A 13,464-nucleotide genomic window follows, 5' to 3' on the forward strand; every position below is an offset into this window, starting at 1 on the left:
AAGGAGTATATATTTTTAAAATTAAAATATCCAACACCATTTATGCTTTATACTTTCTCCTAGAACTTGCTCAGATTAGCTTGAACCCCTTCACCAACATCTCCCAATTTTCCCCTTTCCAAGCTTCTAGCAACAACCTTCTTACTCTCTGTTTCTACAAGTTTGACTTCTGCATCTGCCCTACTTCACTCAGCATGATGTCCTTTAGGTTTATCCATGTTGTCACAAATGACAGGGTTTCCTTTTTATGGCTGAATTACTTTCCATTAGAAAAATTGGAATCACCAGTTGATGGAGATTTAATTGTTTTCATATCTTGGCTATCACGAGTAACGCTGCAATGAATGTGAGAGTGCAGATGTCTGTAGGAGGTGCGCACTGTTTTGTTTCCTCTAGAGATATATCCAGAAGTGTAATTGCTAGATCCTATGACAAGTTCTTTGGGATAACTTCTGTACTGTTTTCCGTAAATGGCAGCGCTTATTTACACTCCCACCGACAGTGTATGAGGGCTCTTTTTCTCCATACTTTTTCCAACTTTTGTTAGCTCTCCCTTCTTCATAAAAACCATTCTCACAGATGTAAGGTTATACATCGCCATGGTTTTACACTAATTTCTCTGATGATTAGCAGTGCCAATTGTTATGTCACATATCTGTGGTTAATTTGTTTATCTTCTTTGGAGAAATGTCTATTCAGGTCCTTTGCCTACACTTTTAACTTGTTCGGTTTTCTGTTGCTGAGATGTATAAATCTTGATAGATGTTGGAAATTTTTAGGTGTGTGATTTGCAATTATTTTTCCCATTTTGTAAAATATCTTCTCATTTTATTGATCATTTGCTTTGCAAAATCTTTTTAATTTGATGTAGTCCTGCCTGCTTATTTTTGCTGTTGTAGTCTATGATTTTGGTTTCATAAAAAAAAATCAATGTCAAGGGTTTTTCCCTTGCGTATTAATCTAGGATTTGTAGTTTCCAGACTTACATTTGAGTCTTTCATACATTTGGAGTTGATTATTGCATATGATGTAGGACAAAGGTATAATGTCATTCCTTTTTTTTTTTTTTTTTTTTTTTTTTTTTTTTTTTTTTGGATGTGACTATTTAGTTTTTCCAGTGCCATTTATTGAAGAGATTTCCTCTCCCATTGTGTGTTTTTGGTGCCCTTGTCTAAGATTAGTTGACCATATATACATGATTTTATTTCTGGTCTATCTGTTCCACTGGTCTGAGTCTACTTTTATGCCAGTAGCATATAGATTGATTAAAATAGCTTTGTGCTATACTTTGAAATCAGAAAATGTGATACCTATAGTTTTGTTCTTCTTTCTCAAGATTGTTTTGGCTATTCAGGGTCCTTTTTGGTTCCATCTGAAATTTAGGATTTTTTTCTATTTTTGTAAAAAATGTTGGAATTTTGAAAGGGATTGCATAGACTCTGTAGATTGTGTTAGGTAATATGGTCATTTTTGCAGAATCAATTCTTCAAATCTATATACATGGGATATCTTTCACTTATTTATATTTTTTATATTCCTTTCATCAATGGTTGAGAGTTTCCAGGAAGCACCTTTCAGCACATTAGGTAAGTTTATTTGTATTTAATTCTTTTTATGCTACCGTAAGTTGTATCATTTTATTAATTCTTTTTCAGATAGTTCACTGATAGTGTGTAGAAACACAATTGGTAGTTGTGCTTTGATTTTGTATCTTGGGTCTTTACTAAATTCATTTATTGTAATAGTTTTACGTGGAATCTTTAAGGGATTTTTGTTGTTTTGTTTTTGTGTTTATTTTGAGACAGGGTCTTACTATGTAGTTGAGGCTGACCCTGAACTCTCTATATAGCCCAGGCTGGCGTCAAACTCACAGCAATCCTCCTGCCTCAGCCTCCCAAGTGCTGGGATTACAGGCCTGCTCCACCATACCCAGTTAGGGTTTTTATACATAAAATTTCATATCATCAACAAAGAAAATTTAAATTCTCCCTTTCCAGTTTGGATGCCTTTTATTTTTTTTCCTAGCCCAACTGATCTAGATAGGTTTTCCAGTGCTATGTTGGATAGAAGTAGTAAGAGAGGGCATCTTATTTTGTTCCTCATCTAAGAGGAAAAAATGTCCACTTTTCATTGTGAAATATGTTAGCTAGGTACTCACCACATATGGCATTTATTATTTTTTCATACTTAATTTATTAAGAACTTGTGCTGTATCTTTCTTATTGTAGAACTGGTGTCATGAATGGGTAAGTTGACCACAGCGCAGGAAGAATCAGGATTAAAGTAGGTCAGGCTGTCACCCGTGAGCATTGAGAGGAGGGCGGGGCACTGAACGGGAGAGGCAGGAAAAGGCTGCTGCTCTGAGTCAGCCTCTCGGGAGCACACCAGTCCGGGTGTTGTGCTGGCACACTTCTCTCCCTAGACAGCAGCTAAGCAAATCCCAGCTACTCCTGGAGTACACCCTTTGAGGGTCTCACCTTACCCCGCACCAAAGAGGTGCTCAAGATATTCCTCAAAGGAATTTTGGTGTGATTTTCTCCACTTTTTTTTGCATTTCAATGTTTGCTCTAGTGCCTCATGCATCAGCTACCAGGCAGCTGCCCAGCTGACCTGCTTCTTAGTTTGACTTGGATTCATGGACAGCCAAAGGTAGAAGGCAGAGGCAGACAGATCTGGGAAGCAAAATAGTCACATCAGCCATTTGTGAAGTTGTTCCAAAGTTTCAGACAGCTGTATACGTAGTGGACTAAGGGAATGAATGAGCACAGGGGACTGAGTAGGATTATTTTTACACTCATGATAAAAGTAAAGGTCCAGGAAGATCAGAAGAGAAATGAACGAAGGAAACAATAAGGCCATTTTAATATTAGAAAAAATGGATATGCCAAGTTTCAGTGAGAACATAGTAAAAGTTCACTTCTCAGTTTTACACGCCCAGAATGTCAGATGGCTCTTCTCCATCTGCACGGAAGAAGCATAAGATCTGAAGTCCCCACAGCAAGAGAAAAGAAAAATGGTGGACCTTGAGGAAGGTTAGTAAAAGCCGGCCTAGGAATTACTTACGGCATGAGTGGCACCATTCTGTTAGCCACCTAATCACTGGCCCGCTGACAGCAAGTAAAGTCAGGTCGTGCAGTACCCTCCTAGGAAAGGGGTTAGGAAATGGGACTTGGAAAACACACAGCACTGTCGCCCACAGGAACAGCCCACCCACTGATCAGTAACAATTCCGGTCTTCCCACTCATAGACCACACTCACTTCCTTTCCAAGAGGGACTTCCTAAAGGGTGCATCCCCCTTGCTGAAAGTCTTGGATCTCATTAATCAGATGCCTTCAAGAACTCACAGTACTCCTACCTTGGCCTCCCAACTGGCAGAGATTACAGATGTGTGCTACTGCACCAGCTCAGGTGCCCCCTATTGAAATGGAGACCTACAGAGGCAATGGTTGCTCCTCACTGCACAGTTGACTGATGAACCAGCCTGGAGCAGAAGTAGGAAAAGTGCAATAAGTACAAGCTTAAGATTAGGAAGAATGAGCACAGTGGTCCCAGCTCACAGCCACTCTGAAGTTACCCTGTGAGTCAGGCAGAGCTCTATGACTAGTTCTCTGGGTCGTGATGTCTGCGAGTGGAGAAGAGAAATCGCTTGGCCATGGTTCTCTGCTCACCATGTCTGAGGGAGCCTATGGCCTTGTTGGGGGCTGCACAGCCATCTTGGCTAGCTGACTGTCCACTGGACCCAAGGACAATTCACTTTGAACCAGACCTTTAGAATGGGATAAAATTCTCTCCATGGATCCTTTGTGTGATGACTTTGGTATTGAGGACCCTGAAGGAAAAGTGAAATTCACAGGGATGAGAATTGAGGCTTTAGTCATTCTCCCAACTCCTCCCCATCAAACACACACAGGAGATCAGGACGATCCAGGGTCCTTGCACTCCAAGCTTCCCGTTCTTCTTCCCTATAGTTTCTTGGTTCCCCAGACCTTATTCACGTGGCACTTTGATTCTGCCACATCCTCTTTAACTTTCTTCTTCCTCTTTCTTGCTTTACTCTTTATGGGCTGAGCTGTACCCTCCTCAAAGCCATATTTTCAGGCCCTCACCCCTTGTACCTCAGAATGTGACCATAGTTAGAAGTAGGGTTTATGAATAAGTGCATTTCTATTGTTATAATAAAATATCTCATGTTGGGTAATTTGTAAAGAAAAGACTTACAGTAGTTGACTCAGAGTTTTGGAGGCTGAAAGCCCAAGGTTAAACGATCTCACTTGTTTAGCCTTTGGCAAGGCACTCACGACAGATGGCAGCATGGAGGAGCACGTGCAAGGAGGAGAGACCACAGAGTGAGACAGGACAGCAGGAGCTGCGTAGGCCAAGCTCGCTCTTTTACAACACCCCACTCTCCCAGGAATTTGCTCACTCCAGGAGAGCAGCATCAACCTTTTCTGAGGTCAGTGACCCCAGTGACCTCACTACTTTCCATTCCTCAGTATTCCACCCCTGCAAGTCTCCATCACTTCAACACGGCCACACTAGGGACCAAGCTTCCAGCACTTGAACTTTGGCTGACAAACCACATGCAAGTCATATCAGGCTTTAACCAGTCTTTCTGGTTAAACAAGGTCACAAAGGTGGCACTCTTATCTAACAGGACAGGAGTTCTTATGAGAAGAGGGAGAGAGAGAAGGGGGACAAAGGTGGAGGGGAGAGGGAGGAGAAGGAGGAGACACCAGGTATGCTCAGAGAGAAAAGACTGTGGGAAAGCACCAGTGCAAGTCAAGGAGAGGAGGCCTCAGGAAAGACTAACCCTAACAGCAGCTTGATGTGGGACTTCAGCCTCTAGAACTGTGAAGAAATAAATTTCTGATATTTTAGCCATTCGTCTGTGGTGTTTTGTTACTGCAGCACTAGTGAACTAATGTGTTTTTCTTTCTTATTTTCTCAGATTCTTTAAGGTGCCCTAGCCCTATCACCTCTACTTTCCCATCACTAGCACACGGCTGAATGAAAAGGAAATAAATGGGTAAGCTTTGAGGTAAGAGGAGAAATAACCTTCTACTCATTTTCCTCAGCTACACATTAAATGAACTGTTTTTTTTTAAATATATCTCAATGTAAATATAAATATCTCAACAGTATTTTCACCTTTTTCATGGCAAAATTATTGAAAAGAGTATTAACTATGCAATATTATGGATTAAATGGGTTTTTGTTTTGCTGCTGCAGGAATATAACTACTATTTATAGCACATTTTTTTCAGTAAAATAGGTTCTGAGCCTCAGACATTGAACTCACAACTGAACCTTTAGGATGTACTACTTATGAACTGGGTACTGCCTAAACATAACTGAACTGGAAGGAATTAAAAATCTTCATATTATCTCTTTGTCAATAAGCTTGACCTACTTATACTAAAAAGAAATGTAAAAGGTGACCGACATCATGGATCCATCCTCCAGTCCTAGAAAACTGTACAATGAGTGGGTTCCTTCATTACATCAGAAAGCAAAAGTCTTATTATAAATAGAAAAATAGGTCTAGACCCTCAGCAGGCTGAACAGTTCTGAAGCTTTGCTTAATAACAAAGTAAAGAGTAGGTAGGGTATTCGGAGATTAATGACAAAGAGGTTTCTGTCTTACTCCCGCCAGGCCTCTGCTCCACTTCCATCTTGTGAATGCACTGTCCTGACCTACTTCTCTGTCTCTGAGATCCATCTGCAACCTACTCAGCTAGTTCCTCACATTGCTGAGGCTCTCGCCACCTCTCCTTTTTTCCAGCAAATAGTAAAACTGTCTTATCACGCGGTGTAGGCATAAACCATCTGTGTTCTTAGTTCTCTGTGTATGTAACTCTTGCCCAATGTTTTAACAGGGCGGGAGATCAATAGAGAGAAGCCAAAAAAGTTCTGCTAGTAAAGCAACCAAACAAAGCATGTGCAACTTGGTGGAGCTTGGACTAAGAAAAACAGCACAGAACGCCTCCACATAAATCATTTATTCTGCTCTTGCTCCTACTGTGTAAGATCCTAACATGTGTAAGACACCAACTAGGCCCTTTAATGGGCTGTAGAGTTGAATAAAATAAAATTACTCTCCTGAGAGAACAGGCATTCTTTGGAATCATTTTAAAAAACACGATGAATTAAAAACACAACCAGGTTTCTGAAAAATCAGGTTTCTACTAACTCTGCATTATGGTCATGTTTCAGTGGCTGAAGTACTCTTGGATCAACGGCCCTTCCTCCTCGGGGAAATCCAGATGGTCCTTGTCGTACACACCCAGTACCTGGAGCACCACGTGCCCTGGAGCCTATAATTACTGAAGGTCCCTGACCTTTCTCCTAACAGTTTTCTCACTAGCACACTCATAGAAAAAGTAAACAAAAATATCTTCCAGTGTATATTTCCCTACACATATATTTTTTCATATTTTAAAACAAGATTCTTCTTTAAGCAAAGTTTAAATGAATTTCATTATTTTTGCCAGAGGAGTAAAAAACAGTTCACATTGAGATATTTAGTTGATGATAGTGGAGAAAAGATAATCAAAGCTCCATCACTTTCCTCTTGGTACTTTTTACCCTTTCCTCTTCTCCAAAGGATCAGAGAAGCCAGAGATGAAAACTCCAAAAGGAAAATAAATTACAAGTGAAAACCCTAACTAAAATTACCCTTTGAACCACATGAGTGAAACCAAATGTGGTCACAATAAATGAGCAATGGGTGACTCCAGACGAAAATGGCATGTCAGTCTGTTCTTTAACCTCCTCTCAATGTGAATCTTGCCAAATGTCACATGGGGTGAGAAGGGGTCAACTCTGAATATTTGGTGAAAAACAAGTGATATTTGTTTAAAGGTTTGCACAGAAAATTACAGAGCACTTTTTTTTTTCACCGAATATCAGTTTCTAACTAAAATGAGAACTTAGACTAGATGAATTTCAATAGTCTATGAGGGTCCAGGAAGCATGCATGCTGCTATCTTGTCCTCGTGTTATATAGATCTGATCCTGTGAATTAGTATCAACCAACACGTGACAAAGAAGGCACGCGGGAGAAGTTGTATCCATTACCTACTAAGGAGACCAAAGCTATAACCTTAATTGCACTGCCTGTAAAATATCTGACCTTGACCCTAAGAAGAGCAATACTTGGATTCTAATATTCTTCCCTTAGTCACAGCATTGTGACTTAGGGCCAGTGACAAACTTTTCTGTAGTCCCATTTCCTTCCTCTGTGATATAGAGGTAATAGTAACATGAGCTTCACAATGAAGAAACATGTGATGTGTTGAGTGTACAGCTAGGCCACAGTAATACTGAATAAATTTATCATTAAACTCCTCCAAGTCTATTTGATTTTACAACACATTACTAAAATTTTGTTTTCAACATAAGAGTCAATTTTAGATAAAGATAACTTTCCTAATTGGAATATTTAGTCTTCTCTATAGTTAAAATAAAGTAGTATTCATAGCTTTTTACATACTTACTCTTCGCATGCTTTTCAAAAATTCATTTACTACTGCATTTTCAGAAGTTAAAAAAATTAAAATAAAAATAGGTTTGGCGATTGATATACAATAGGTGTTGGGAACTGTTTTCAGGAAGGACCAGATTTTAAATATATTTTGCTCTGCATCTATGCAGTCTCTGTTTCAGCTAAGCCTTGCCGTGAGGTACCAAGATCACACATAGAGAATGGTGCAGACTGCTGGGCAAGTTGTGTTCCAAGAAAACTTTAATTATGTATGTGCAAACCTGCACTTCATGTACTTTTCTCATGCCATGGAGCCTTACTCTGCTTTTGAGTTTTTTCTAACTATTTAGTAAGGTAAAAACCATTGTTAGCTTTCAAGCTATATAAAAACAGGGAAAGGAGCACTTTTGGTCAACCGGTGATCAACTGTCAACCTCTGTTATCCAAGAATAGATACACAAGGATATATGAATGCACTGAGGTAAAGTTTATTAGAAAACTGCATTAGAAATTCAGTTAATAACAGGTTGCTAAAAACAGAATTTTATTGGTCTTGACCCTTATGTTAGTGAACCTGATTTTCTTGATATGAAAAGTAACCTACATACGAGATAATATCATGGTAGTACTAAATAGCAATACTAAAAACAATTTTTTAAGTGACAGCTGAGTATGTAGCTCAATGGTAGAATACCTGCCTGCCATATACACAGGTCTGGGTTCAATTCCCAGCACCACAAAAAAAAATTTAGGTGAATTTTATGTGCCATGAGAGAAATTTTTGAGGGAATTAGTACTTTGAATAGTGGCAGGGTCTCGCTATAGAGTTCAGTCTGGCTTTGAACTCACTATGTAGCCCAAGCTGGCCTCAAATTCACAGCCACCTCCTGCCTCCTGAGTGCGGGTATTACAGCTGTGCACCACCATGCCCAGCCTAAATATTTCTGAAGTATTTGGAAATGTAAATATTTGGAATGAATTTTTGAATCTTATCAGTAGGTGAATGTTATGTAAGTATTCTGAACATGTCAGGATTTAAAACACACACATGCATACTTCTATCTCTCAAAGGAATAATTTCAAGATTACCAAATGTTACAATATTTTCTTAATATACATAGTACAAGAAAAAGGTTAAATATAATTTACATATAAATACACATGAAATATTAATAAAAATAGCAAAGCTGATAACTCTAACACTTAAAATACTTTATCAAAGCACTATTATACATGGCATTTAAACACTATCATATAGTCTTAATTAGTTTTCCTTAACTGCCAGCTGTTTGAAAATAAGATACTTAAATAAAGAGTAACATCAAGCTGCACTGAATAAATTCTGTGTGTTTCATAACCAAAGCTTTTAAATGGTCATTTTCATCCAGTTTTAATTTTAAAAGGTATCACAGAAGAGCTACATTCTTTTCACTGATGCATATTTACCAATGACAGAAAAAGTGCATTTTTAGTCTTTGAAAAAAACTTCTACTAATATGGAATCAAGGTACAAATGAAACAGCTGAAGCTGGTGTAACAATTTCTAGCAACAATAAATTAAAAAATAAAGGGAAAAAATCAAGACCACCTTTAGTATTTTCTGCACACACCAAGAGCATCATTCAACAAGTCCTAATTTTTAAAAAATTTAATAAAAGGTAAAATTTAATCCTTTAAAATATCTTTGATAATATATGTTCATTCCTGAAGAACCTCATTTAGTCAAAAATAATGCCTTTCCACTAAAACGTGAATTTGAACCTTTTTCATAATTGAATTTGAACCTCTTTCATAATTGAGTGATCTTATAAATTTCCTTAGGAAAAAAATTTGCCATTTAGAATATCTTCATTTTGAGAAAAAATGCATTTTTCTCTGAAAGTAACAAATTTCAGTCCTTGGGCATAAGAACAGCTACTAACTTATGCAAGTAAGAACAAATTTTTGTGCTCCTGAAAATGCGTGCTTTCACCAGCACAGCCTGAGACAGCATCTGGAATGAAATGCTAGATGAGCGAGCAAACATCACTGGGCAGAACTGAGCATGCCGAGCCCCTTCCTCACCTCGACATGTGTGTCCAAAGGACTGCGCGGTGATGGTGCACCGCAGCCCCGTAACATCCCCTAGTGCCTCTTTCTAACCACATGTTGAAACACATTTGAGTTTATATTTAAACTCAATGTCATTTAATGGTGGTAAAATGCCCAAGCCTGCACGGGACTGGTCCAAAGGAGGACATTTAACTTGGCTCTCCACAAGCTCCAGTTCAAAATACAAAAGCATCAGGATCAAAAATTGCTTGATTTCTTGGACAGCGAATAATCTTCCAGGACATATTGTAGCTCCTGATCCAAAAGGCATGTAGTAGTACTTTAACTTGATTCCATTGCTGTAGAAGGTGGTCTTTGTTTTCCTGTTTTCATCTAGGTATCGATCGTATTTAAAAGTCTGCAATACAAATACAAAGAAAACAAGTCTATAAGCTATTTTGAAAGGAATTTACCTACTTCTTGACCTGGGAGCTGCAAGAGTAATTTTCTTTTTTAATCCACTCCATCAGTGATATAGTAAATATCCTACACTGAATGCAACAGCAACAAGGGATAGGAGCTTAAGGAGAACTGGTGGACCAAGAAAGCTTTCGGGTACCTTCTCTTCTGCCCGGTGATGAGTTCCTCAGTCAGGAGAACTACCAAGAATGGTCCCATTCAGAAACCGAAAGTCAATATACTAAACTCCAGTTTCATGGATTTGACAGCAGGTACTTTTAAAGGAAAAAGTAAGGAGGCAGGTTTATTTGATGACTGCAAATCTATTATAGTGGAGACAATGGGATAACAAATCTTAGAACTAAAAATTAAAAATTCAGACCTCTATCCAAATTTTCTCAAATATTTGAATATTTGACATAATTAAGGGGACAACGTCTATGACCTCAATGATCAATCAAATAAATTCTACAACTATAAATGCCCTTCTTATTTAGAACTCAGTTGATATCACCTGGATAGTAAACTTTTTGGCCAGCAGTCACTTACCAAAGGGTCTGGGTAGATTTCTGGATCTAAATGCATTAACTGTGGATAAAGAGCTATGATGTCATCTTTTCGGATGTTGTAGGAACCATCCTCGAGGTGCAAAATGAAATCTTCCTTAGCCGTCCTGATGTTCAGGGAGGCACTGGAAAGCCTCAGAGCCTCTTTGATGATACTATCTAAACGTTTTAAAAGAAAGGAGAAAAAGAAGAAAAAATGAAAAAATTCAAAGGAAGATGCAAAGGAGAACAATTTAATTATTTCAAGGTCACATAATAAAGTGTCTGAAATACTTCTGGCAGCTTATACCACAAAGATTAATAGAAAATAGAAGCTGGCCAGATATAAACTTCCTAAACTTTCTTCCTGTTACCATTATACTGTTATGAATGATTCAACTATGTCTGATCATGTTTTTAATTGATCATCTAAGTTAATAATAATTGATAAACATACGATCTTGTATGTCAATGGGAACTACACTTCCTTCATTTTACTTCAAAATAATCTTTAACTTCTTTTGGTTTTTGTTTTTTTTTTTTTTTAAGACAAGGTCTCACTATGTAGTTCAGACTAATCTCAAACTCATTATATAGCCCAGGCTAGCCTCAAACTCACAGTGATCCTCTTGCCTCAGCCTCCTGAGTTCTGGGATTACAGGCATGCATCCATGCCTGGCAATGATCTCATTTCCATATGATATTAAATAGCTGGAAAATTGGAAAAATCAGTAGCTAATTTTTATGTGAATCAGACAATGTTTACCAATTTTGAGATCTAATGTACTGATATCACTTTTATTCAGAAATGATTTTCAGGGTGTTTCATGCAGCTTCAATTTAGTATTAACAAGCACTCATTTTTATCTGTACAGTATCCAATGCTGTATAGTAATGCCCTGATGATGAGTAAAGGCATAAAGAGACCCCCCCAAAAAAACAGGGAAACAAAAACAGAAACAAAAACCAAAAACAGCATGAGAATATAGAGATCTCATGAGACGTCCAGCCTGACTCTGCAGCCTCTATTCTTTGACTGTTATTTTTTCAGGTGTTCACCATAGGGTTGTGTGCAAAATCACAGGTCAGGACCCCACCCACCTACATGTGAGACAAGTGAAGTCCCGGAAGAGAAGTAACACGTCTGAAGCCTCACAGGTCAGACCACAACCCTACTTCTTGGGAAAGACCCGTCCCTTCCAATAAGATAGTTTGCCCCTAAAAGCATGGGTTGGGTTCTTTCCTTTATAGAAAATTTATTAAAAAAGAAGATTCTTACTACAAACATACAGTATGTTTGTATTCCTATAAAATAGAGAAAAGCAAAAAGTCAAACAACCTTCCGTCCCACCACCCAACCTAGCAACTAAGTGAGGCTGATGATACATCCTACTCCCGCCCGGCTTCGTGAAAATAAACTGTGTGCTCCTTCTAACTGTAAGTCAGTGGTGAGGGAGACAGCGCGCAGTGTGGTGGTTGGCAGCAGGTAATCGAGAGTCCCACACTGATGCTGCCAGAGGTTCCTCCACTGCTCCCAGGCAGCTTAACCTCTGGGTGGCTGTTTCCTTACTTGGTATACAGAAATAGTAACAGTCCTTAGTTACAGGATCTCTGCCAGGATAAATACAGCCAAATCACAGGAAATACCTAGCGTAATTTCCTGAAATCAGTAAGTGTGTAATGTATTTGAGGGTTGTTATTGACAGGAATGTAAATGAAATGTGGGAAAGTAAGGGCACCTAGTACTGGCAAGGCGTTCAGCTGCATCTGATTCAAACGAACAGGTCTGCCTCCAACGCCGAGTTGCCCGGAACTCTCTAACGCCTTACTCACTTCTTCCGCAGCTGCTTTCATTGCTTCCGGACTCCTGTTGAAAGGTAAGAGGAAAGAAAAGATGCGAACAAAATAATTTTTCCATACTCGGAAATCTGGAAACAAATAGGCATTTTCTCTTACTTTAACAAAGTGGTCAAGGTAATAGGGAGGCTGACAATGGGGCGTCCCGATCACTTGTACTCTATTTGTAATTGTGTGTTGTCTTCAATTTTAGCAAGAATTGTCTTAAAGGATTGTGCTAAACACAACTTTGGTCATACATCTATTAATAAATAAGTCTAAGTAAGCATTAAGCAGACAGATGAGAAATAAACATTAGAAGGAAAACTCTATCTACAATAACAAGTACAGAGTATCTAAATGGAAGTTTAAATTTACTCTTTTTTTTTTTTTTTTCGTTTTCTTGTTTGTTTGGTTTTTTTCTAGTACCGGGAATCAAATTCACAACCTTGCGCTTGCCAGGCAGGTGCTGTGTCGCTGAGCTAAATCCCCAGCCCCTAAGTTTACTCTTAAAATTTATACTATGATTACAGGTAGAACAGTTTTTTCATGTATACTTTTCTTTTAAGCTCCGGGAATTCTTTTTTTCTTTTTGAGCCAGGGTCTCGCTATGGAATTCAGGCTGGCCTTGAGCTCCCTTTGTAGCCCGGTCTGGTGGATCCTCCTGCCCCACCTGCCCGAGTGCTGGGATTACAGGCGTGCGCCACTAGTTCCGGGAATGGAACTCACCCTCGCACTTGCCAGACAAGGGATGTGCCACTGAGCTATATCCCCGGCCCCATTTTTTCCTTTTGAATTGTGAAATAAAAACTACTTATTTTAGTGCATGGAAGCTTGTTGAAGCTTTAGCGCCAGTCAGGAGCTATATTCTGCAAGAACAGCAAACTGAGTCCTAGAAATGTTTGGAAAGTATTTGTGTGACTGTCATAAAATATGACTGTGCTCACCTATGTGACATTAGAATGATGTAACCTTACTATAAATACCTGAATTTACTCTGGTCAAATAAATGGTAAGACTGTGATTATTAATTGTGGGAAAAAACAAACCGTGAATGCACAAATGAATAAGGCATAGTCACTGTACTGATTACTGCGTTTCAGCCCCG

The 13,464-nt window shown here is 38.7% G+C and overlaps 1 protein-coding gene across 1 annotated transcript in view; it reads right to left on the minus strand.

Moving 5' to 3' along the window:
- Positions 1–8,544: 8,544 nt before the first annotated feature.
- Positions 8,545–13,464, minus strand: part of LOC102008593 (cholesterol 7-alpha-monooxygenase) — a gene marked incomplete in the record, with an annotated part of 43,750 nt that continues 38,830 nt past the window's right edge. Inside the window, 3 exon segments of the mRNA XM_013520108.1 lie at positions 8,545–9,934; positions 10,525–10,700; positions 12,260–12,387. Of these exon segments, the coding sequence (XP_013375562.1) occupies positions 9,623–9,934; positions 10,525–10,700; positions 12,260–12,387 (616 nt within the window).

Source organism: Chinchilla lanigera, unplaced genomic scaffold (assembly GCF_000276665.1).
Source record: "Chinchilla lanigera isolate Chin_1 unplaced genomic scaffold, ChiLan1.0 scaffold00053, whole genome shotgun sequence".
Taxonomy (NCBI): Eukaryota; Metazoa; Chordata; class Mammalia; order Rodentia; family Chinchillidae; genus Chinchilla; species Chinchilla lanigera.